The 24,278-nt window shown below is 30.4% G+C and overlaps 1 protein-coding gene across 1 annotated transcript in view; it reads right to left on the bottom strand.

Moving 5' to 3' along the window:
- Nucleotides 1–673: 673 nt before the first annotated feature.
- The window catches only part of LOC130895272 (rho guanine nucleotide exchange factor 17), a 60,254-nt gene continuing 36,649 nt past the window's right edge, over nt 674–24,278 (bottom strand). The window contains exons 4-13 of the mRNA XM_057802498.1: nt 20,872–20,949; nt 18,649–18,753; nt 13,290–13,406; nt 11,360–12,084; nt 10,486–10,577; nt 9,656–9,914; nt 9,102–9,404; nt 8,443–8,510; nt 6,924–7,247; nt 674–6,661 (exon numbers count right to left, since the gene is read on the bottom strand). Of these exons, the coding sequence (XP_057658481.1) occupies nt 6,261–6,661; nt 6,924–7,247; nt 8,443–8,510; nt 9,102–9,404; nt 9,656–9,914; nt 10,486–10,577; nt 11,360–12,084; nt 13,290–13,406; nt 18,649–18,753; nt 20,872–20,949 (2,472 nt within the window). The 3' untranslated portion in view covers nt 674–6,260. The remainder of the gene's footprint in view (nt 6,662–6,923; nt 7,248–8,442; nt 8,511–9,101; nt 9,405–9,655; nt 9,915–10,485; nt 10,578–11,359; nt 12,085–13,289; nt 13,407–18,648; nt 18,754–20,871; nt 20,950–24,278) is intronic.

The raw sequence follows: 24,278 nt of genomic DNA, 5'->3' as shown, positions 1-24,278 counted from the left end.
GTGTCATTAAAATAGATTTCAATTTCTATAAAATAAATAAAGATGTCGCCATATACTTGACGTAACTACATTGTTCCATATCTTTTATTGATATTACAAGATTTTATTCCCATCTGCCAGAAATTTAAAAACGTCCTTATTACTTACGTGTACTAATCGTTCAAATAACCAAACTAATCACGAATTATTATAAATACGTATAAAATGTTTGTTGAAAACAAGAAGAATGTCTTTGATGCAACTCTAGCTGAATATTTTTCAAAGGCTTCGGCGATTACTTACTAACGACCTTTTTAGATAATCCTAACCCATACTACAGTTCGATTTTCATACACAAAGGGTAAAGTTTCTCATAGTTTAAAAATAAATTTTTGTCGTTTTTCTGGCATTAGTTTTGTATAATCATCCAAAATATTTCTAATATTATACGGCAGTATCAAGGTACACACCAATACAGAGAATTGATTTACCTTTTTTTGGTATAGAAGCAACTACCACTATTCAGATGATATTCGATTTAGTGAGTGACTCCTTGGTAAACATTATAACTATTCCAAGAATTAAGATTGATGAATAGAGATTTCTTGTCCCAGGAATAGTACTTATGTATACTCTAACATATTGATGGAAAATATATTAATTCAGTTTTTTGAGAGAAAAAAATAAGTAGACGAATGAATAAATAAATATATTTTGTAACGATTTTTATATAGGAAAACGACTGATATATATTGATTAATTGGGATTTTGAGCAATATTACGAATTTCATTACAAAATAAAAGTTTTCAAATGTACATTATTTATAATTGCATTAAAAAATTCATATAAAACATTTTTTTTTTCGACATTCTCGATGTATTAGAACAGAATGGTACAAATATTCGGTATATATTTGAATAGAAAATTTGTATATCATCAATTTAACAAAGGTATAATGAACATGTGCAGGGCCGGATTAAGATTTATAAGGCCCGGGGCTAAAATAATGACGGGGCCCCCTTAAGTAATTCGGAAACCGGGAAAAATTCACAAAATAATATCAATACGTTAGATGTGTGGTATCAACACATCAAAAAATACAGAATGATTTCCAAATGATAGGGCCCTCTTGGACCTGGGGCCCGGGGCTGTAGCCCCCCCAAGCCCGGCTTAATCCGGCACTGAACATGTGAGCTAATCCGTATGTAATCTTTCATAACAATGTAAACAAATAATTTTTGAAATAAAGAAATATATTCATTTTGAGAGAATTCAGTATATTCTATGAATATGAGCTTTTGAATTAAACAATTTTTTGTCGACATTGAAACTACATATAACATGCCGCAAATTTGTTGATATTATTTTTTTAGTAAATTACACTTATATGCCTTAAAGATCATAGACCCATGTGATACCTGCGAAGCTCAAAAGTGCTTTGGAAGATCAAACGCTTTTATATTTATGAAAAACTAACAACCTTCAGGTACTGGTTGAGATTACAACAAATTGTTTATCGAAAATGTTCAAAGAGATCCAAAAATACCATTACGTGAATTAAATCGAAGGTACTTAATTTACGAAAATGTATTATCAATATGGGTTGCGTTCCTAATATACCATTAGTGATTCATTGTAACCGCTCCACGTTTTAACATAGTTTCCGTCATGCATTCACTTATTTTACTAAATTACCAATTCCATTTTCTGAAAAACTGAACTGTGTCACAGTGTTTTTGAAGTTTCACATCATCTCCGAGACACTTCTTCATCACATTGAACAGATGATATTCAAAAGTGTTGGAGGAAAGATAATGAAATATTTGAAATTGCATGAAACCTCTACTGCTGTAATAGCAGTGTGATGGTGCGTGTTATTGTGAAAAATCACATACTTAAACTACATTAGGCCGCGACATTTGTTTTGAATTATTTGCTACAGTAAATATTTGGAATTTATTGTTGTTTCAAATGTCATGAATTCGGTAAGTAAGGTTTCTTGAGCATTTCAAGTAATGGTTAGTAATGGGATAGAACTTCCGGTTGTCTATTTCCCTAAGACTGTCTCACACAAAACAGTTTGGAAAGTATTCTGAATGTTGAGCGATTATAAAATTACGGACCTGCCGATTTTTCCATCGATTTCTTTGATAAGCACTTATTACAAACAGCATCCATCGTTAAAACGGCCGGAGGATAGTTTCCTTAGTGCCCTCCTATATTGTGTAAATTTGCCGCATTTTATAAATTATAATAATCATCACAACAATGCAACTGACAATCAGAAATTATTCTATTAACCTGTGCTTATTAAATTATTTGTCTAATCTGGTTGATACACTAAGACAAAAAATACCATTGTTTGGAAGTGTATGTACTTAAAATAAATATCTGCACACTTTTACCAGAATTTTACAAAGCATGTCCATTTTATTAATGCCAAACTTCATTTCTTGTAACAAAATGTCAGCCACTGTCCATTACTTTGCCTTGAATATATAATTTTCAGAAATAATTGAATTAGGGAAATTTAGGAGAGTATTTCACTGTGAAAAAGTGATAAATTTGAGAGAACCACAATTTTAAGCTGCATATCAACAAATCTGTGAAGTTCAATTCAAAATATGAATTTAGATAGAAATTTTAGAAAATCAATAATATAGTTTCGATTAGGTACTCTTGTACTATTTAAAGCGTTATAATTTTTTTACTCATTATTACTTACGGATAGCAGTTAATGTTTTAAAGAAAATCCCATATATCATCAATTATTAATGTGTTGAACCTAACAAATAATTTCTTAGGAACAATGAAGTATGTAAGACAGAAAAAAGAATCTAGCACTTCCACCTCAATGCATTTACAAATCCTATAAATACTATCACACATTTTACAAAAATGCAAGTATCACGCGAACATACAGGATTTTTCTATTTAAATAAAAATTCAACCTCTCGGAATTAACATAGCTTCCAATATTAAAAAAACAGTTATTAAAGCACATCGATATTATTGGTTCTAGACATTTGAATTCATCATTTACATTAGACACTACATTCCTATACATTCACAAGATATGTTTCAAAAATATAAACTTCATATTTCGCCACCAATTTAATACAAAACATGAATCACCATTGAAAATAGTTCCATGTTATATATAATTCATTTTTTGAATAACTACATCGTTAAAAAATATTGCACAATATTTATAGCAAATGTTATTTCAATATATATCTGGAAGACTGCAAACTTTAAATGCATTATATAAGCAGAACCCAATAAAGAAGCAATTGTCTCTTTTATTTTGATAATATCAAATTTGATAATTCAACAAGTTGACGCAATGTTCAAAGTTGTGTTGTCAGAGTAAAATTCTAAGATGGAATAAGTCATTGATTTGAGAGGAATGCGTATTATGAGTAGTATTACGATGAAAATCGAAATTGATCCAAAATCTCAAAAACTATTACGTTTTGATAACCACTTTATCGTCTTCAGAAGAAAAATTAAAACCAATTAACTTGATTCACCTATTTTATAATAAAAATTTCTAACAATGAACCTTCTCCTGGGAAAAATATTTCGAGCGGGAAAACTTCCTTGGTGGAAATCCTCATATTTATTACTTAACTTCTAAATTATGGAGTAGGAATAGGCCCTTTGTCCTCATTTAAACTGTTCTTACATTTCATAATTTCAATACAATGATAACGATCATATAATAAAATCGAAAGAATTATTTGGTAATCTTAGGATAAAATACATTTGAAGAAGAGTGGTATATATAAAATTATCTGTAGTGATTGTCACGAGAAGTATTTCGGGTAGATTAAGAAAACCGTTAAGGTTCGGTTCAAAGGGAACATAGCTCAGATAAAATATGGACGGACCGAAAAATCGAGTATTGCCGATCATGAAATAAATATAAATAACGTAAAATTGTTGAAAAATGTATCCAATAATAAATTGTTGGATACATTTGGAAGCATTGGAATTGTTAAATGTATGAAAAGCTTAAATAAGGACGAAGTATCTATTCCTTAGAGCCCACTCTATAGTTTAGTAGTTAAGGAATAAATGTGAAGGAGGTTTTCCCACTCGAATTATTTTTCGCGGGAAAAGATTCATCGGTAGAAAATTTTTGTATAAAATCGGGTGAGTGAGGTTTTAGTTTGCCTTCAGTTTCTGAAGACATAACTTGATTATCGAATTGCTCGTCAAACGATGTAGTAATTGTGAGTGTTGGTATAGTGGTAGTGTACACAGTGTGTTCAGCTTGAATATCACCAACGGTTCAAAAAACTCCAACTTAAATATGATAAGTTGATCTATAGAACTCAATTATCCTCCAGTAAATAGAAAGCGTTTACTTCAAATGAAATAGTAATTTTTTTGTGATTAGTACCTCTAAATGCATAAAATTTACCTTATCTACTAACAATAAATCACAATAGATTGAATTTTTGATCTATAAGACTGATTGTATTACGTCTTGAATGTTTTTGTTTGTTCTCAACTTAACTTCAAGGCCGAATTAAAAATACCTCGACGTACCGTGGACTACAACGTGAAAAAATATGTATCCATGAGGAGCTTTGGCTATAGAAAACGTTCATGGCGGCCTTAAGAAACCACAACTGCTGGACACAAACGTATATTGATCAGTAAACGTGCTCGACAACTCACGGGTATAGAGATAGCAGCTTAGATCAATGAATCGAGGAATCTGTACTTGAAACTTTTAAATTGACAAGGAGATAGAGAGAAGCTGGCCTTTTTGAAAAGGTGGCAGTGCAGAAAAGTCTTTTAAGACACCAAAATAAAATTAAGAGGTTGCAGTGGCCAAAAGAACATAAAAATTGGAAGCATGAAGAGTGAGAGATTGATGAGTCAAAGTTTCAGGTTTTTGGGTCTAAGAGAAGTGTGTATGTGCGCAGGTCAAAAAAAGCTGTAAAGCCCGGTGGAGACTCGGTTATGGTTTGGACATGTTCTGGACGTAAGACGACTGGAGATCTGGTAAAAATTGAAGGGATTTTGAAGAAAGAAGGTTATAAAATTTATAGGAAAATGTAGTACGTTCTGCCCAGCGCCTAATCGGCATAAAAAATTGTCTATTAATATGATGACGATTCCTAGTATTTCTCGAAGCTGTGCAAAGAGTATTTGAAATAATTCGAAAGGAAGAATGCACTGAAAGTAATAATTTCACAATCGTCCAAATTCAACTTGATCGGGAGTTCTACTTCCATTTCACGTTTTTGGAAATATTTTTATCTATATATTTTCTTCAATATATAAACATCAAAATCGATCGTATTGTTTTTATTGGTTGTGTATACGCATGCATACTATGCATACATATTATGAACCAACCACAATAAACAGAAAACTTGGTCGTGTTCAAGAAGTAAGTTAGGTAAAGACTGATAAAGATATTATATTTATAAAAATTAATTTCGGAAATTACACAATCGATATTGAAATGGTTGATGATATTCAAGCAACCAATATATTGAAGTCAGTGGTAATTTGTCTGAATGTATAAAAAGAAGTATTCCATTTTATTTTTAAAACGTATTATATTGGAAAAAAATTAAGATGAACTTATCATAAAAATTATGATTTGTAATTAGTGCTATCACTATTTTCGAAGGATACTTTTTTACTACAAAATAGTATGATCAGGCTTTGGAGACAACCTCTTCGTTGGGCTTAGTTGAAATGTCATTGAGCATCAAGACTGAATTCAATTGTTATATTTACTTGGAAAAAAGTGCTAATCGATATAGGTTAGATATTAACTTTAACAATGTTTATAATGAGCATGTATAATATTCGAATTATCAGCATTACTTTTTCACAGATGTCAATATTGGGAATGCACATTCCCAATTCATTTCCATTGCTTATTTATGGAAATTTTAATTATTTTCAATAAATTATGACCACATTAACGAATACTACTCCTTCACAAATCTCATAAAACTGACCTATGGAGAAATAATTGATTGTTCCATCTATACTAGAATATACCGCAAAATGATGTGGAAACTTGTTATTTTAATTTTAATCATCAATAAATGTTTTAAAGTACATATAAAGTTTGGTCTATCACTTTAATGAACATTTTTTTATTCAGATTTTCATGTTTCTAAAAAACACATTTTTATGTAGGAATTCAATTTAAGAAAAATCCTATTATTTGATAGAAATATCCTGTACAAAACTCTATGTATCGATATGCCAAATTACATGTTATTGTTCTCCATATATAACTTCAAATATTCCATAACAGCAAATGATTCGTAGAATCTTCTCTGCCAGCTACTTCGGATATATTCGACGTCCTAAAATCTTCATATCCATCACCGCCAGAGATAACCAATAGCTTTGTGTTACATCTGGAATCTTGTTTGGTTTTATAGGAATTTCTATGAGATGATTCGCTGATTACCATTTCGACGGAGGTTAAAAATCTCACGTGACCTGTGTGCCCGTGTGGTACACCGGTAACAGTAGGCACGGAAGTAAGTTTTGTAATTGCGGATGATATATGTGGAAGGGGCATAGTCAGTAAAACGCCAGCTGAGGTTCCAATCCATAGTAAGTCTTTACAGGTGACTAAAGCTGTCACCCTCAAACAGGCCGCTTTGTGCTGTCTAATGATATCATCGCAACCTGAAACATCGAAATCAGTAACGATATCTTAGTTTTCATATATAGTTCTCAATTTATGAAACAAAAAAATTGTTTTAAACGCACAAAATACAGGGATCTTAAAAATATCTAGCCTTAATATTGTTTGTTACAGATAGATTTTTCGAATCGGCAAATAAAATAAAATTAGGAACAAAATGAAATACACTACATACCAATTATTATAAAGGAACAAAATTAATGCGAAAATAAAAGATTTTTCCATATTAATGAAAATACTTACTTGTTAGCATTTTAGTTACAGATGGAGCTACATTAATTTCACACAACAGTTCAAATGTCACCACATGGTAACATTTGAGTATAGCCGAATTTTGCAGGGATAACCACACCCCATATCCGTTAAGAACTATAGACGTAATTGACTTGTTATTGTCATTGTTAACTGTAAAACTATTTTCTACTGTCAAAGACTGGACGTCAAATATTTTGATACTGCTTCCACAACCACACCACAATTTTCCATTGCTGGGTACCATTTTAGTGATCGGTGCGCTTAAGGAGCCGACTGTACACGTCGTTGAGCTTGTGGTATTCCAAATTCCAGCTAAAAGAACATCAAAAATGAATTACAGCTACAGGCGAATCATAAGAAAACAGTTTCTATGTTGTTCTTGTATAATAGTTTAATAGTAGATCTATTATTGGTAATAAGGTAATGGATACAGAAGATGCGACAGTTTAGTTCATAATAATAACGTGTCACTTCAATAGAAAATTTGATGAGTTAATTCTGACGTTTGCTGTACTACATATCCGTCAAAAATCTTAAAGAGATACTTTCATTCAATAATAATACATAATTATTAACAATATCCTAACTAAAATGACATTTAAAATAGCTATTAAAAAATTTTATATTATGGGGTTTATTATTAATGTGTCCAACCATTTTATCCAGTGTCACCATTATAGATTTTCAAATGCTTGTAATTACACTAAGCAGTCAAAGGCAATAAACTTTGAATTCAATTTGTATTTTTCATATTCTAATAAAACAGCAGATGACCTCACTGCTATATATTTTTATAAGTTCATATATTTTGGAGTACAATACAAAGAGTTAAAAATAGAATTACACACGACTGGATTTATATTCCAAAAGTATATATGTAGGATATATTAACGTTTGTAATTGCATTTTTGATTCGCGGGAGAGGGTTTTATATATAGTCGGTTACAGCATAATTTGTGACTTAATTAACGTTATCTTAAAGTCAAACTGTTTTTCATAGAAGAATGTTACCAATCGAATTTTTATATAATCAATTACGATGATAGAATTACATAGAATATTGATAATTTTTCCATAATTCATAAAATAAAAAAATAAGTGAAAAAGAAGCTCGTACAGAATATTGTAAGTTTTGTGACCTCCAAAGGGTTCACAACAATTTATTGCACCAAATATGCTACAAGTTTGAGTTTTGTGGTATTCTAACGAGAACTCAGCTTTTAGGATTTTCTCTATTAAGAGAGTTCCAAATATACGACAAGCTTCAGTATACTGAGTATTTCAATACAAAATGATGTATATTCTCAAATAACCACTGCATTACATATTTTATGTTTCACTTCAACTTAAATATCAAGATCATCGGTATTGTTATTTTATTAAGTTGGCAAAAAAACCTATTGTCCCTATCTCTTTCGACAGAAGATTCAATCAGTTTATTATCAATTATGTGTATTTGAAAAATAAAACAAAAAAGTAAATAAGGAAAATCAATGTATACACCTACCAGTATCTCTATCATAAACAATGATATCTCCATTTGCTAATGATACATAAACTCTGTTATCCAGATATCTGTAACAAGTAAAATAAATAAAATTGATAGACTAGAGTTTTTGTAGAGAACGAAGTCCATATTTTTTGACAAGCTTCGTATAATTTTTAATAACTTATTTTTATATAACGTATTTTTCGTTCAGATTGTGTAAATGGATATCGATAAGTATGAATAAACAAGATTGTACAAAAAGAAGCACTTTCTATTTATAGAAGAAGTTAATGCCAATATACCATACAACGTATCTAAACATCACCAACAGACAAGTGTATCACATATATTTCTAATACGAAGCTTGAAAAAAATGGCAGTGCATCAAGAAGTATGAAGTGCATATCATTTTGATGAAATTTGGTTTTTGGATATGTTACGATAACATCAAGTTTAAATTTTTGTTATTGAGAGTAGTAATATTACTGTGAACTACTAATTATAATAGTACATTATTAAATCAATAGAAGAGCCTAGGGTGGGAATATCTATAAAATATAAACAGAAATAATAACAGTGATGCTATGACGTAGAACTTTTTGAAAAGAAACGTGATACGTAATAGAAATATATAACAGAATTGAAAACTAACAACAAAATACCTGTGACTTACTTACATTATGCTTAGAATTGAAGCCCCTAGTTGTATTTTAATTTTATTTTTTTTAATTCTAATATTATCACTACAATTGTATACATGTATACACCCGTCTTCAGTTCCTAACCACATGGTAGACTGCTGAACATCTGTTTCTTCATTTTCTATACTACATGTTTCTGTATCTAATAACTTTTGGGGTTCTTCGTTTATTTCACTATCACAGTTTTCGTCTTCATCACTAGATGAGCTGCTATCGAAATGCATCGTTTTATGTTCTTCGGGTTCTTCTCCAACTTTATTGTTATGATTTGGTGAAGATCTGCAAATAACGAAATACATTGAATGAAGATATTTCCTTAGTAATAACGTTATCTTCAACAATATGATAATAGATTACCCATTTTGCCTCAATAAATAACGAATATCTCAGAAACAAAATTATAACAACTAGTCAGTTTTAACAAAAATTGCTTGGTTTGATGTAGTGCCTTTCATGATGAGGATTTTATTACGATGTATTGAATAAGTTTAGTAAGTATTGGTTTAACTATTTATGCAGCAAATACTCACCCGTTATTAACACCAGGGACCGAAGCTATACATAATATTCTTGCATTACATACTCCATTACATGAAATAACATTCGGCTCTTGCATTAAACTAAGAACACATACTTGTCCTACATGTCCATCACTATTACATACCCATACATCTTTGCTATTATCACTTAACGTAGGGGCAGCACAGGTGAACTGTAAGCCTGCTCGTGTTTTTCTAATGGGCACAGTAGCCAGAAGTTCAGGGCAAGGTCGTCTATCACTTGTAGTAGCTAAAAATAACAACAACCACATTTTTCATATGGATTTGATTTTAATATGGATTTTAATTATAATAATTCCCATAATAACCCAAGGTTATTATGAAAGGAAATCGTGAAATTTAGTAGCGTTGGGTTGTTTCTTCGGAAACAAACTTGGTGGAGCAGCATATAGTGGTGATGGAATATTACAGCAAACTTGTAAAAATTGCCAGGTGACAATCACAATACTTCGTTTTATTTGGAATCACAAGTCTTACTTCGAATAAAACCACTCATGTGATAATTTCGTCAGAAATTGATTTTACCAAGGGAAATCTCGACTAATGACCAGGATACTTTATTTCGTTCGTTATATTGAAAACTGCAATGCAGCATGTATATTTTAAAGTAAACGAATATCAAAGGTTTTCAAAAGTTCCGTTACCATTTGTTTTAAAAAGCTGGAATAAGATCCAAAAAAATTTTCAATAAATGCTTACAAATCTACTACAACTCTTCTTCATTTTTTTAGTTTCAAAAATCTGGTCAGGGGTGGTTTTAAAAAATACAGAAAACTTAATTATAGCTCATAATTACTCACCTAATTTTAACTTAGCTTCGTTCAAAGATTCCTCCCAAGATGTCCTTTTTTCTGACTTTGAAAATACTATCGATACGTTTTCGGGGCCATTTCTAAAATTCATTGATTACAACGTCTTTTTTTATAATAAATTTTTGAAAATTATGTAGACTGATACTATCCAAGTGCTATGATTAACTAACTCAAAAAATTATTATGGGAATATCTCATGTTATCATGTCAATTGCAGATGACTTAATGATCAAATTAAAAATGAGTTCTAACTTTAAAAATTTCATATTTTCATATATGGAAAAAATTTGAATGAGGTTTGGCTCATGCTTATAAGTTTATGCTTAAAAATATCAGTTTAAAGTAGAACAGAGACCCGAGTATCAGATATTCGTAATTGTCAGGAATTGAAAAAGTTTTACATTGAGCTCATGCAAGAAATCATACCAGGTTACGTAAGCCTGAATAGCTTAAGAGGCAAAAAAATATTTCAGTTTGTTACCTTAGGCTTTTTCTCTGGTCCTTCCCCTATGTTCCAGAAAATATTCTGCTAACCACTCAATATTAACTTTAGAAAATCTGTATAGCTTCTCGTAGTGAATTACATTGAATTATATTTATTCAAAAGGGTATTGTGGATGAGGTTTTAAGATCAGTAAAATATGAAGAAACAAATGCCAAATATTCCAAGAAGAATGATTCAACTTTTGTTAATAATTTTTGGCTCAAAGTCTAAAACCTTCCAATCACTACACACATTAAAATATCTAACACTTCGTCTAAGAAAGTTAGAAAGAAAATGTATATAGCACTTTTTGACATAAAATTTTTGTTTAAAAAATAAGTTTCGGCAAAATTAGGTAAGTGTGTCATATATACTTACGGTGTCGATATGGTGAGATCCAAACGTGATAATTGTGAATCGGAATTTTGTTGTTCATTCAATTGTTTGTTTAACGAGGCTAACATTTCTTTGACTACTTCATCCAGATGTGTGTGATTATAATGTAAAGACCAGGTTAATTCATTTATTTGATTCAATATCGATATGTCTTCAGTTAAGTTATCAACTTCTATCATAATTTGTCTTAAATTATCATCTTTGGATCTTATAATTTCTATATCTTCTAAAGGTACTTTCATCAGTAATTTGTACTTGTTTGCTTCTAGTGTACTTGTAACACTACCCTGACCAGTAGTAGGTCTTCGTATCGTCCCACTTCTTCTTTTGATCCCTGTTACTAAAAGTAGGTCGCTAAAAAGAAATAAGGCTCGTTCTTTCCTAGGTCCCGCACCATGAGACATAGTAACTGAATCATGTCTAAGGTACTGCCGTTCAGGAGTTGCTAACTCTATTAAACCATCTATAAGTCCTTCTATTTCCCTCAGCTGTTCTAGTTCTAATGCTTCCTTTTCAGTACAATTAATTTTTAGCAACTGTTCATGAACCTGGCGTTGTGCTGCTAGAAGAAGATTGTGATCTGGATGATTTTCATCCGTGTGCTTAATAAGTCTTTGTAATAATAGTTCATATTTTGGAAATTTCTGTATAGGTTTTATCAAAAGAGAATCTAGAGCTAATTTACCGGTGTGCTGCCTCGCCGTAACCTGTAAAATAAAATACTATATTCGGCATCTGAAACCATAAATTTTTCATCAAATGGTATTTTAAACACTTTTAGACGACATATTTGCAACATTCTAGTGGTTGAAGCAATAAGGATTATCACATTAAGCCTTTTATCCACAACCAAATGTTGCAGGACGATGAAATTTTGTATATATTTAAGAATAAATTAATATAATTACTATAACGCGAAACTTGACTTGAAAAAATTAACAAACATAAAATGCCTTCTCTCAAAATTATTCCTATTACAATTTGACAAATTAATACAACACATCGATTAATAAGTCCCAAGATTATTAAACAAAAAATAGTTTTTTATTCATGAATATGGTTTCATTTGAGAGTAATACAATCAAATCCAACGTTTTTCCATCTTCTTCATTTCACTGATATTTGTTTCTTTAAAATATTTTTATTCGGTTTAGTAACAGTTAGTAGTCGTTGGGACGAGATTTGGAGAATATGGTAGTTGTGGAAGCGATAAGAAGTTAATGGAATACAATTTGACTATTCTATTGAATTCTTATACAGAACAAAAACAATTTTTTTCTTCTACATTCGGGACCGTTATTATATTCTCTTTGAATCGATCGAAAAAGGTATAGTAATAATTACTGTTGTTTTCTGTTCCACATAGTTGATTAGCAATACATCCTGTGTACCGGGTCCAGTTTCCTCAGCTAACCGTCATTTTGATACAAAGGAGAGGTGAATCTAATCTAAACAGTGCCCTGAATCTGAATTAGGTATACTGGTGAAACCGCCTTTTTTCCCATTGTATCAAGATCAAAAATACTATCAAGCAAAATATAAAGAAAAATGTGATGTCTCATTGTACATATTGATCGATTGTGTATGTTCTATAAAAACGCCTAGAAAATACGGAACAACACATTTGGCACAATTGTAAAAATTATTGGGATAGATTTGCTTTAGTATCATTCATATGTGCATCGTACTCGTTTCTAATAACAAACATAATAAATCAACCCTGTAAGTCCTGGTTCGCACCTATTTCAAATACTTTGGTTACTGAAATCATTTTCCAAATTAATATCAAATTAATATAGCTTGAACACATTGAATTGTAAATATTTCCTTCTAAAATGAAGCATGTTATTCATAAACAGTGTTCCGGCTTTGCATTTAAATGAAACATCCTACCATACCTAAATGAACATACCTCTAAAAATCTACTAAATGCTGGTTTTGATTGCTGAGCGTTCTTCAGTGTTTCTCTGGCTCTCTTCCAGTTATTAACGTAGTTGGTATAACTATCTATGAGGACAGGTTTAGAAAACTAAAAAAACATAATAGATTTTGTATTGTAGAAAATGAAAATGTCATAATAAAGTTTTGAGAACATAAATTTTCTGTAATTTTTAATACAGTTTTATTAACTTTGCTTTTTGTAGAAATGCTAATTGCTTTAGTATAGTAGTTATATCGAATCAAGCTACTGCCGCTAGTACTTTGATAGGTCTATTATATTTTTCGAATGTTTGGTAGTAATTCAGGTATTTGGTTATCAATTCCAATATTCGTAAGGTGGATGTCATCTAGCTATTATTTTAGGGTAATTGTCTATTATTGCATCGTACTGTGTCTAGTTAACTTAGTATCGTATAAAAAACTTTTCCACTATTAATTTTAACTCAAAATAAAAATCTCAAGTATACAGTTTTTTCCGCCGTAGAAGTTCCTCAAATATGTTTTCCGCTGTAGAGAAAATTACATTTATTTTTGACGGTATCAAAATTTGTTGAAAGTAAAAGTTGAATGTTCGTGGCAATAACAGTCAGACATCGTCCGAATTATGTCAATATCTAATTAGGCCGTTTCAACATGCCATGGATTAAATGCTTGATTATGATTATGTAACAACAATGTTAGGATTTTTGATATCATTAATATCATTCCTGTCCATGATTCTTTTGTTTGAAAATAGATACATGATGAAGAAATTCACATATGCTCATTTCAAAATCTCAAATTAGTCCATTTTTCTTTTGGAACGAACTTGAATAATTTATTTCCCTGGATAGCTCGACGGAAGTCTTAGATATGATCCGCGCTTTATCTTCTATAATGAACGTTAATTTCGGTTGAAAAATAACTAAACCTTACTTGATCTACATCGTGGTTGTGATTATTCAGAAAACTTGTTCCCACCGGAAAACAACAAATTAAACAGTTGTATTCATAATTAATGAAAAATCATAGTTTAATTGCGAACTCGACGTTAACTATAGCCGTTTGCGATATATTTTTATCCGCCTGTTCGATAAGCATATGGCAGTTCATGTGATACATTTTTTCATCGATTTTATTGTTTTGGAATGGCTCTTATATAACTGTATGAAATGTTTTGAATTTGCTGCAAAATTTCTGAAATCGGCATATTTAAGAATATACCAATCAATTATACTAATAAAGAATCATAACTTCTTTTCTTTTGTGAATAAGTTATTACTTTCGTCTTGTCAGAGACACTGAACAAATATTATATTATGTACTAACGTGATGAAGTATTTTCAATGACTGAGTGGCAGCGAAAATAATGTAGAAAACTTAAAAATGTCGAAGAGAATATATGATATGATAAAAAATTGCAAACGAAACGTTCTTCAGTGTATTACATCCGAGGACAAAAGATTAAAGAACATAAGAATCCGATTTCCCTTTATCCCAGAACTTAAGGCTTCAAACATAATAAAATTCTTCTCAGAGAATGTTTAAAAATATTTAAAAATCCATTATACTATTTTGAGAAAGGCTAAAAATAATAGGACTACAGAATTCTCTAATTCCAAATTATTTCTAATGTAACTGAGGAAAGCTGACATATTTCTGGTAATGCATAAAAGTACTTTTCCAATGAATGATTAATTAGAAACAAAATTAGATTCATATTATGACATTGTTTGGGTTGTATAAAGTGGTTTCTAAATAAAGACTTTGTAGGCGTGTGATGAAACACCCTTCAGAAACCTAATACCTGACTAGACTAAAGATAGAAGCAGAATTATGAAAACGCACATGCCATTATAATTACGCAAATGAGGTATGCACTGTTCTGCATAGTCAGTTTGTAGGATTTTGTTATTTAAGGGATTATATGTATAAATTAATGAAAATCTGTGAATTGTTTTTCAGAGCATATAATTTGAGAAGTATCAAGCACAACAATATTTCAACAATTCAAATACAACATAACATAACAGAATCTTTCCAAAAAGACTGGAATTTATACTCAGTTCATTCTTCTGTATTTTATGATGTGTCTGGTATTATATACTTAATTTAATGGGATATTTTCCTTATCAAACTCTTTTTCATTATTTATTGAACTACCTTAAACTCAGGATAAATAAATAGAAAATTCTAGTGGAGACGGATACATAAAAAATTTGAACGGAAAGTTTAAGGTGTCAAAAACACATTGATATTATTTTAATGGATAATAAACAATGTATGAAACTAAATTCGTATCAAATTAAGGTGCAATTTAAAAAAAAATTATAAAATATTCAATAAAAGCATTATAAACTATTGAATATTACTACTTGAAAAAATGTAATACATCTAATCAAGATTTCAATATTATAACGTAGAAAACAATTTCCCAGGCTCGGCTCGGCAAATATATCTATGGGCCCAAAATTCATTCTTGATGTAGCCAATAGTCTCTCAATGGTGTGCTTACAGGGCAGGTTCTTACCAAACAACTATTCCACTCCGATAGGCGTGAAATTTGAAGGAGGAAGAAACTGCTTTAACACGGGCGCGAGTCAAACATTTGGGCAAACCTCATAGCTTGCTTAGTAACGTCAAAAGGTTCAGGCCCAAGTTCCTGATTGGCTTTTAAAGAGACATTGGCCTTTTGACACAATGAGCCTATCAGAAGGCATATGTTCTTAACGATACTTAAGCGCCCACTATGAACTATTATGTCCTGGTTGCTCAGTTCAATGAAACTGAAATCGTTGCTAATCAAAAAAGAAATAATCATCATATTTTGGATAGATCAGCACAAATAGAATTATTAGGCACTATTAATACAGAACATTACTTGATCAGTAAAGCAACAAAATTGCTCAATGAAATCCACGATTTTTTAGGAAAGTCAATTTATGAACTAGTACTTTTCATAACAGCATTGAAGAAATTGAAGAAAAGCTAACTTCAATTTGGTTTAAGAAATTAACAAATGGAAAATCAAATTAATGCGACTAGTAACATGATTTTGCATGATTGTAGTCACATTCGACAAAATGGAGTGCCATCACATTTCATTTTTTTAAGTAAGATACCGGCCAAATGGAAGATTTTCTGGCAAATAGATGGATCGAAAAGGGGTTATAGAATGGTTATGACGATTGCCCGGTTCAGTACGTCTTGATTTCTTCCTAGAGGCATCAAAAGTAGATAACATAAGAATAACAATGCATGTAAAGCGCGTCAGACAGAAATTTTCGAACTCTCAGAAAAAAGTTTGAAAGTCTATTTTATCACTGTTAACAAAAAATTGGGAAATATTTCGAAAATTTTATAAAATAAATAACTGATTATTAATTTTTTATATTTCATTGCAAAATAATTGATGGATAAAGTTATATGAAGCAATTTCTTAACAGCTTCGATCTGGACATTTCTAAATAATTGTATAATCTGGTTCTGAAATTGTATTTCGATGCTTGTTTTCGAATTGCATCATTGATTTATACAAATCCAAGTTGAAGTATTTTGAAACTATGCCTATAATGCCGCAATAAATGTCACATAAAAACTGTTGGAATATCAACTTTAATCCATACTGAATGTGGCAACATACTGCATACCTACATATTTCATCAGTTGGAGAATCAATAAAATATTCAGTATAACTATATATAAGGTTATAGAAATTTTAATAAAAATATATGGGCAGAAAAACACTTTCCAGAGAATTTAAAAATATCAGATACTGAATTTGAAAAGTCAAGAATACGAATTGTTGATATTGTAAAATTTATAAATACATAAATAAGGTAAGATGAAATTAAAAAAATAAAAATAAATTGGAAACCTGATAATAAATGAGAGAAGGGTAGGAGTAACATGGTTGAGTGTTGAATAGTGAAGCCAGTGATGGATTGTGCCTAGGCCAGCGAGGTTCGGCCTAGGGAGGCATGATTTGCAAAATTTTTGATATGCTAAAATTTCAGAAACGAAATAAAGTAAAGACGGTCTCCTTTGAAAATGAGTTTAGATTAATTTTTGTGAAGAATTTTCTATAAAATATATAATGGTTAAATTTTTTATTATTTATTTTTCAATCTATGAATAAGATTTTTTAGAAGACCAATTATAGTCTTTATCGAATGATGTTTTTACTTTTTGTTTCATAACTGAAATCAATCGTATGCTTATAAAGGTTTTAAAAATTACTTCTTAATAATTTCGCAATTAGTTTCTAGCTTTAAATAAGATTACTTCATATATGCCTGTGTTAAATATCATTTTGATATAAATTTTAATTTTTTAATGAACTTACGACATTTATTTATTTTTTCATTCCTACTTAAATCCCAACATGGTCTTCTGTGAAATGAAATGAAATAACGCATATTAATCAAATTTCTGTTAACAGGAACAGTACTTCCCTATCATAAATTCAGGGACTCATTTAATGGAAACTTTGAAATTATTTTGATAACTTTTCTTTTTTCACATTCTGATTTATAAATACATGTTTATGTGTTTATTTAAATTAAGAGCAATATTTGACGATAATTCGACCATATCGAGCGCTATTTCCTTCCAACTACTAATAGAACTTGAACTAACAAGGGTGGTCACCAATGTCATTTGAAAAATTCTATTTCGAATTATACCGGTTAGGTAGAATGTTTGGACCGATTACAATATTTGTTTAGTTAAGTCGTATTAATCTATAGAATTGTATCGTTTTGAGAATATTTTGTTCCGATGTAATTTAGACTTGTGCTGAGCTGGGCGTCGTTGAGAATATTGAAATAAACTCCAATAATTTCTGATTAAGCCATTCCTTATTTTTGGCATCTAGGTGTTGTCGATTTTAGAATTTTACCGCATTTGTTCTAAGATTATCATTATACGTATTTAATACAATATCTCGTATAATACCTCCGATCAGAATAATAAAGATTTATTTTTTCAACAAGTAATCCGTAAAAAATTTTATTCAGACAAATTAACTGAACTACTTATAAATTTTCGATGTCATTATGACAGTCACTTTGTTTTATGCCGACTTATGATTTAATAGAGTTATCAGATTGACAGGAATCACTTTTGAGACACTGAAATCTGCAAGTGGCCATTTAGTTAGTATTCTCAGTGACGCTGCTTTCTATCTTCTCAATTCATGTCTTTAATATTAAGTTCATATAGGTACTATTACTATATTTTCATTTCTTCGAGTATCTCCTATCACTCAAATTATGGCTCTGAATTATTACACTTTCCATATAAAAATTTGTTTGAAATAAAAAAAGTTCACGTAGAGCAGCAATACTCACTATTTCTAAAAAAACATCGCCAATTTTTTGCTTGACATCCCATTGTTCCAGTCTTTCTTTCAGTTCAGTTAAGAAAATTTGATGATGATTATATAAGAAAGGAATCTGAAAAAAAAACACATTTATGTAGAAAATGATTGATCGACTTGTATCTGTTGTTTTCAGTTGTAGAATTTGAAATAAAATTATCAAGATAGCACATAGTGTTATTTCACTTCACCAAATTATGTCTAATGTTCGTTCGTCCATAGCTTGAATTATAATGACCTGGATAAATTGTTATTGATTAACAGATTGATTTATTGCCACAGCTGGAAGCTATATGAAAATAGAAAAAAACACATTCATATTTGAAAAATAACAAAGACAAATTTTTTATCATTCAGAAATCACATCAATTGTAGGCTTCTTATTGTATCTAAATTAATATTCGATCTATGTTTAAAATTGTGTATAGAATTAGCCATAATATCTAAAATTATTATAGATATTTCGATCTATCTGTTTCTATTCTCTATCAGTGTGTAACATGAAATTTGATAATGTTGAAAAATTAACTATTATAGACATATAAACTCAAATCGGCCACATTGAAGCCCCGCGTGTAACTGTTTATCAAATAATCAAATATAAATAAATAATCTGAATCACGTGAAAAAATTACTACACAGAAGAATGATTGAAGAATCCTTCATCTCGCAATGAAGCTCTCGACCCTTGTTTGAACCCTCCATTTATATCCAAACAAGTTTATAGATAAAACTTAAATAAAGAAAAACTTAATAGAGGTTAATTTCGACACAATGAATATTAATTTACTGTAGTACTTATTTTCTCTTTAACTTTCAGTACTTTTTTTATCAGGAAATTTTTCAGTAACGGTATACCTTCATAATTTATTTGTTACGATCGTATTAGAAATACGTCTTAAAAAATATTTTCTGATTATTCTTCTAGACTAGACGATTTGCAAGATATTAACTAATAATATTGATTTGCGTATACAGTAATATAGTGGTTCATCACCTCTACCTTTGAAGGGTTAATTGAGTTGCATCTTTGATTAAAAACTGATGAAGACCAGTACGCTATACAAGTTTGATAACTAAAGTATATACGTCTCGACGGTCCATGTTTGTGAAAAATCAGTGCAAAGCAGTCAGAGCAGGTACTGACATATTGCAAAGAAATGGAAATACATTTAAAATCTTGAAGAATACGGAACATCTCACCTGTATTTGTTATATCACATGAAGTGGTAGATAGATCATGAGTGGTTGTGTGCCGTCCTAGACCGAGATATGGGAATCGTTTATACCGTCTTGACAAAACCGGCTTCATCTGTAAATAATATCTTAATGAAATGTCATCTCCTGTGGTTTATTCAGTAACCATTTCGCATAATTAAGTAGCCTATATCTGGAAACCATTATATAACATTTTTATCAATAGAAAAAAACTTATTTTTTTCATAATTCTGTAGAAGTTATGTTACTCTATAGAGTTATGCTGAAAATTGTTTCCTACTAGTTGTAACATGATTATCTACATCATTTATTATGCTTTTTTCTTCTTCTTTTTTTCTAATTGACCGATAATGATTCCAAATCCTCTTCAATTATTGATTTTGTTATGTTCATCAATTCTTGTAAAGTTTCCCATCTTTTTTCCGATCTCCCTTATTAAATCTATTTCCAGCATTTTTCCTATCCATTTCTTTCTTGGCATTCCCTTCGCTTTTTAAAGGCCCTCGTTATGTTTTTTTTATGAAAACGAGACTATAAGATGACAAATTGATACCAGTTTATTTTATTTCCGTTGGAATAATATCCAGTTTATTGATAGTTTCCCTGAATAAAATTGTTGTTGCAAAAAGTTTTTGATTCTGATCACCAAATGTCTTCTGTGTGAAAGCAATTGTCAGAGCTGCAGAAAATTACTTAGTAAACCCACGCGAGTACCAATGAAGGAAAGATTAGAACTTCATATTAAGACACAAGATTTCAAATTTATGCTTAATCAATCTGTAGAATTTGCCGTGAACAAACGATTTTATATTCTATATTATGAAGTATAATATGTTGGTGACAGTTGTTAGTTATATAATTTTTTTAACATAACAGATAGATCGAACTGACAGAGATTTGAACGAGTTAACCTTTTCTCAGTGCATCTTGATAGACATTATGTAAAATCAAACTTTTACAACATTTGGTTTCTTACCTGATAAAAAATTTCGTCGACTAGATTTGCGTCCAATAAATTCGCATTCTCAGGAGCTTTGAGGGGCTCCAAATATTTCTGAAAGATAATTTTTCACGTTGAGTATACAATTTTTCGTAATTCGTATTTTTCACAAAATAAAAGAAATTAAGTTATCTTCGGATCGGAAACTAAACAGGTTTTTAGAATAGAATATAAATTGATACCTTAAATTATTTCTCGAATCTCCCACATCTTAGATCTTTTTTAAATATGTTTTTGTTGATAAATCGTCTTGATTTTCAATTTCAATGACTGTTATTACTCATATTTCGAACTAATTTCGGTTTTCATCAAAATATTTTAATAAAAATAAATGAAACGTATGAATTCAATACTTTCGTATTTTATTATTTGCCACTCATATCAACTAACATTTATACCGTTCCCTTCTGAAAATAATTATGCCCGCCGTTTTTGAAAAGAGAAAACTAGCTAATATATTGAGAATTATTGAATTACATCCCTTCCGAAGAACGTCATGTTTATCGACCTTTTTGTCGATATCGACGTCTAATGGTTCTGAAATGCAAGGAAAGGAGCATAACCGCTAACTAGTTTCGACATTATTGCATCTCATCACAACGGCGAAGCAACTTCTCGTTTGGAATCTCTAATCTGGACTAAAGAAAACAACAGCTCGTGCTGCTGTTTGGTTCGTGCAGTTAAATACTATCCATCAGACGCTCTCTGGCGTAATCCTCAACCCCAATTGCGAACTGTGGTAAAAATCGTGTCGTATCGTGGATAACGTAGAATACATTTTGATTATAGACGAGATGTGTCTAATATAATAGATCTACCATTAGGGTTATCGAAGGTATTAGCTAAAAATTACTCATTTTTTCGTTTGGAGAACGGCAGACGTTATGTTTAAAATATTAAATTTTGAAATCGCTCATCATTTTCCAAAGTTAACCAAAGCTGATCTCTCATTGTAAAGTATTTTACTTCTGTTATAATAACTAGATATAAATCAGAAATTAAGTATATCGGTAATAAATACGCACTAATAATTCCACTTATGAATAGTTCCAATGTTAGGAAAATATATTTATGGGATATATTTATGAAGCAATAAAATAAAAATAATATAAAATGTGTTATTCATGAACTCAACGTTCTGTGGCATAACTATAAAAACTTCGTATATTTTCATACCTTTGTTTTTATTTCAAGTTATGATCTATAAAGTTCATGGAAATATTCCTTAAAAATATCATGCAAAGAACCGTTCTAATAGTATTTTTTCCGAATGTCTGACTTCAGCTATTTATCTTTATTCACTAAGGTAATGGAAGCTCGTTAAATTCACTAAATTTTTTCACACAACAGAAAATATGGAATAAGTGACAGAAGACTTGTTTATAGATGATATGCAAACTATGATCCAGAGTATTAGGTTGAATATTTCCGCAATTTCATTGATGCTTTTGATTTGTTGACACAAAAAACCAATTAAATAATCTTGTGCCAGCACATTTATTAGTATTTATCAACATAACAAAAATAACCTATGAATTTTTCACTTGATATTTTTAGAAAATATTGTGTTTTCCAATTATTGTCACAGAATAGTTATGCCATTTATCAAGTGAATCATAACTTAGATATGTACAAATAGAATTAATTTAACCTAAAGCTACTATAAAAATATACATGGTATAGATATTATTATAATTTGCGCCATAGCTCTTAGATGAATTACCATGTGTGAAGATTTTTGAAAGATGAAATTTTGTGAATACAGAATGGGTCACAGAAAATAGTCCACATCTCTTTCTGGCGGTATTAATGAGATTTTAAGAAAAGGCCGATAGACCTCTGAGCCCCCTTCCTACCACTTTCATAACTACTTCTAATACATTCATTTAACTTTTGCTAATTTGTCATTTTTTCTGTCACTACATAAAGAAGTGGACACCGGCAGACGACTACAGTAACTGATAGATAGAATAAATACTGATCCAAATTACTCACGAAAATCCTACAGTTTTCCAAGAAAAACATATCCACGACGTCGTTTTAAAAAACGTATAGGAAGCAATTTGTAGGAATGGTATTGTTGGGCTATTCATTTGCCACAAAATTTGAACGTGGATATAATCAGATCAGACCAGAAACTGATATAATCGAAAACAATAGTAGGATTATTTCTATTTAAACGAAACGGAGTACCTTCATATTACAGTAGAACTGTAGGGAAATATCTTTATGACCGATTTCGCAGGCATTGGATTGAAAGGGAAAGTTTAATTGAATGGCCTGTAAGATCCCCCAATTGTTGATGGACATTATCTAACGAATTACTTTAACATCAATAGAAAATGTAGCATTACTTCTAGTTGCAAAGACTGTGTTTATACCAAAAATCGTTGACAATCGTAATGTCTGAATACTTTATCTCATTGACTCTCTTATGATGTTCCACACATATTAGCTATTTAAACAATATGGGTTGAAAGTAGAGATTGATAAATGATAGATGTCTGTATCGTAGGAATGTGTCCCCTTATGAGAAAGTCAACGTGTTTCTGCCTTAACCGGATAGAATTTTCTCTTAATTTTCTTGAAACATCATAATGACCTTATCAGGTTAACCTCATTAGGGCAAACCTGACTAGGTTCACGCTAGAAGCGCAACAGTATAACACTATTTGAAAAAAATTTAATTTACAATCAGGTTTCCCTAATCATGTTCATATAAGGAACTTCTCAGGATCTCTTTATTGAGAAGAAAAATATTTCTTATCAGATTATCCTGATCAGATCAGATCCTGACTAGGATCACATTAGGTTGACCCTGCTCATATCCATGCAAGGAATCTCTAAGGATCATAAAGACCCTTTCTATTGTTAAATCACTCATTTAAAACCGTCTAATTGGAACCTCCTATCCATCCTTTTTCGTTTCATGCAAGTGTTTCAGCTGTATTTAATTTCAGCTGCTTTATTGTAGCTTCTTGGAGATGTATATATAGTATTTTGAAATTCAATCTTTTAGTTTTTGTTTTATGTCATTTCTACTTTTCTATTATCAGTCATACTAATCATTTTTCGCTCTTATATACAAACGTCAATGCAGATTTTTCAGTGCTTAACATTTGTATGTGTATGTAGATTATTTCTTCTGTTTCTTAATTATCCTTATTCATATATTGATGATCCCAGGTATTGAAAGTGAATAACCAAATTTTCCATCATTTTTATTCATATCCATCTCTCCTTATCTAACTAACTATGCACATTCCACAACTTTTAAACTATTATATAATTTCAAAAGCTGAAGTTCATTTCTGAATCCATCTCTGCTCAGCGCATATCTTCAGTCGTCTAACTGGATTTAATGAATAACCTTCGTGCAGCTT

The sequence above is a fragment of the Diorhabda carinulata genome, chromosome 1 (genome assembly GCF_026250575.1).
Source record: "Diorhabda carinulata isolate Delta chromosome 1, icDioCari1.1, whole genome shotgun sequence".
Taxonomy (NCBI): Eukaryota; Metazoa; Arthropoda; class Insecta; order Coleoptera; family Chrysomelidae; genus Diorhabda; species Diorhabda carinulata.
The sequence above is the reverse complement of the archived record's forward strand: the minus strand, read 5'-3'. Positions and strand labels throughout refer to the sequence as shown.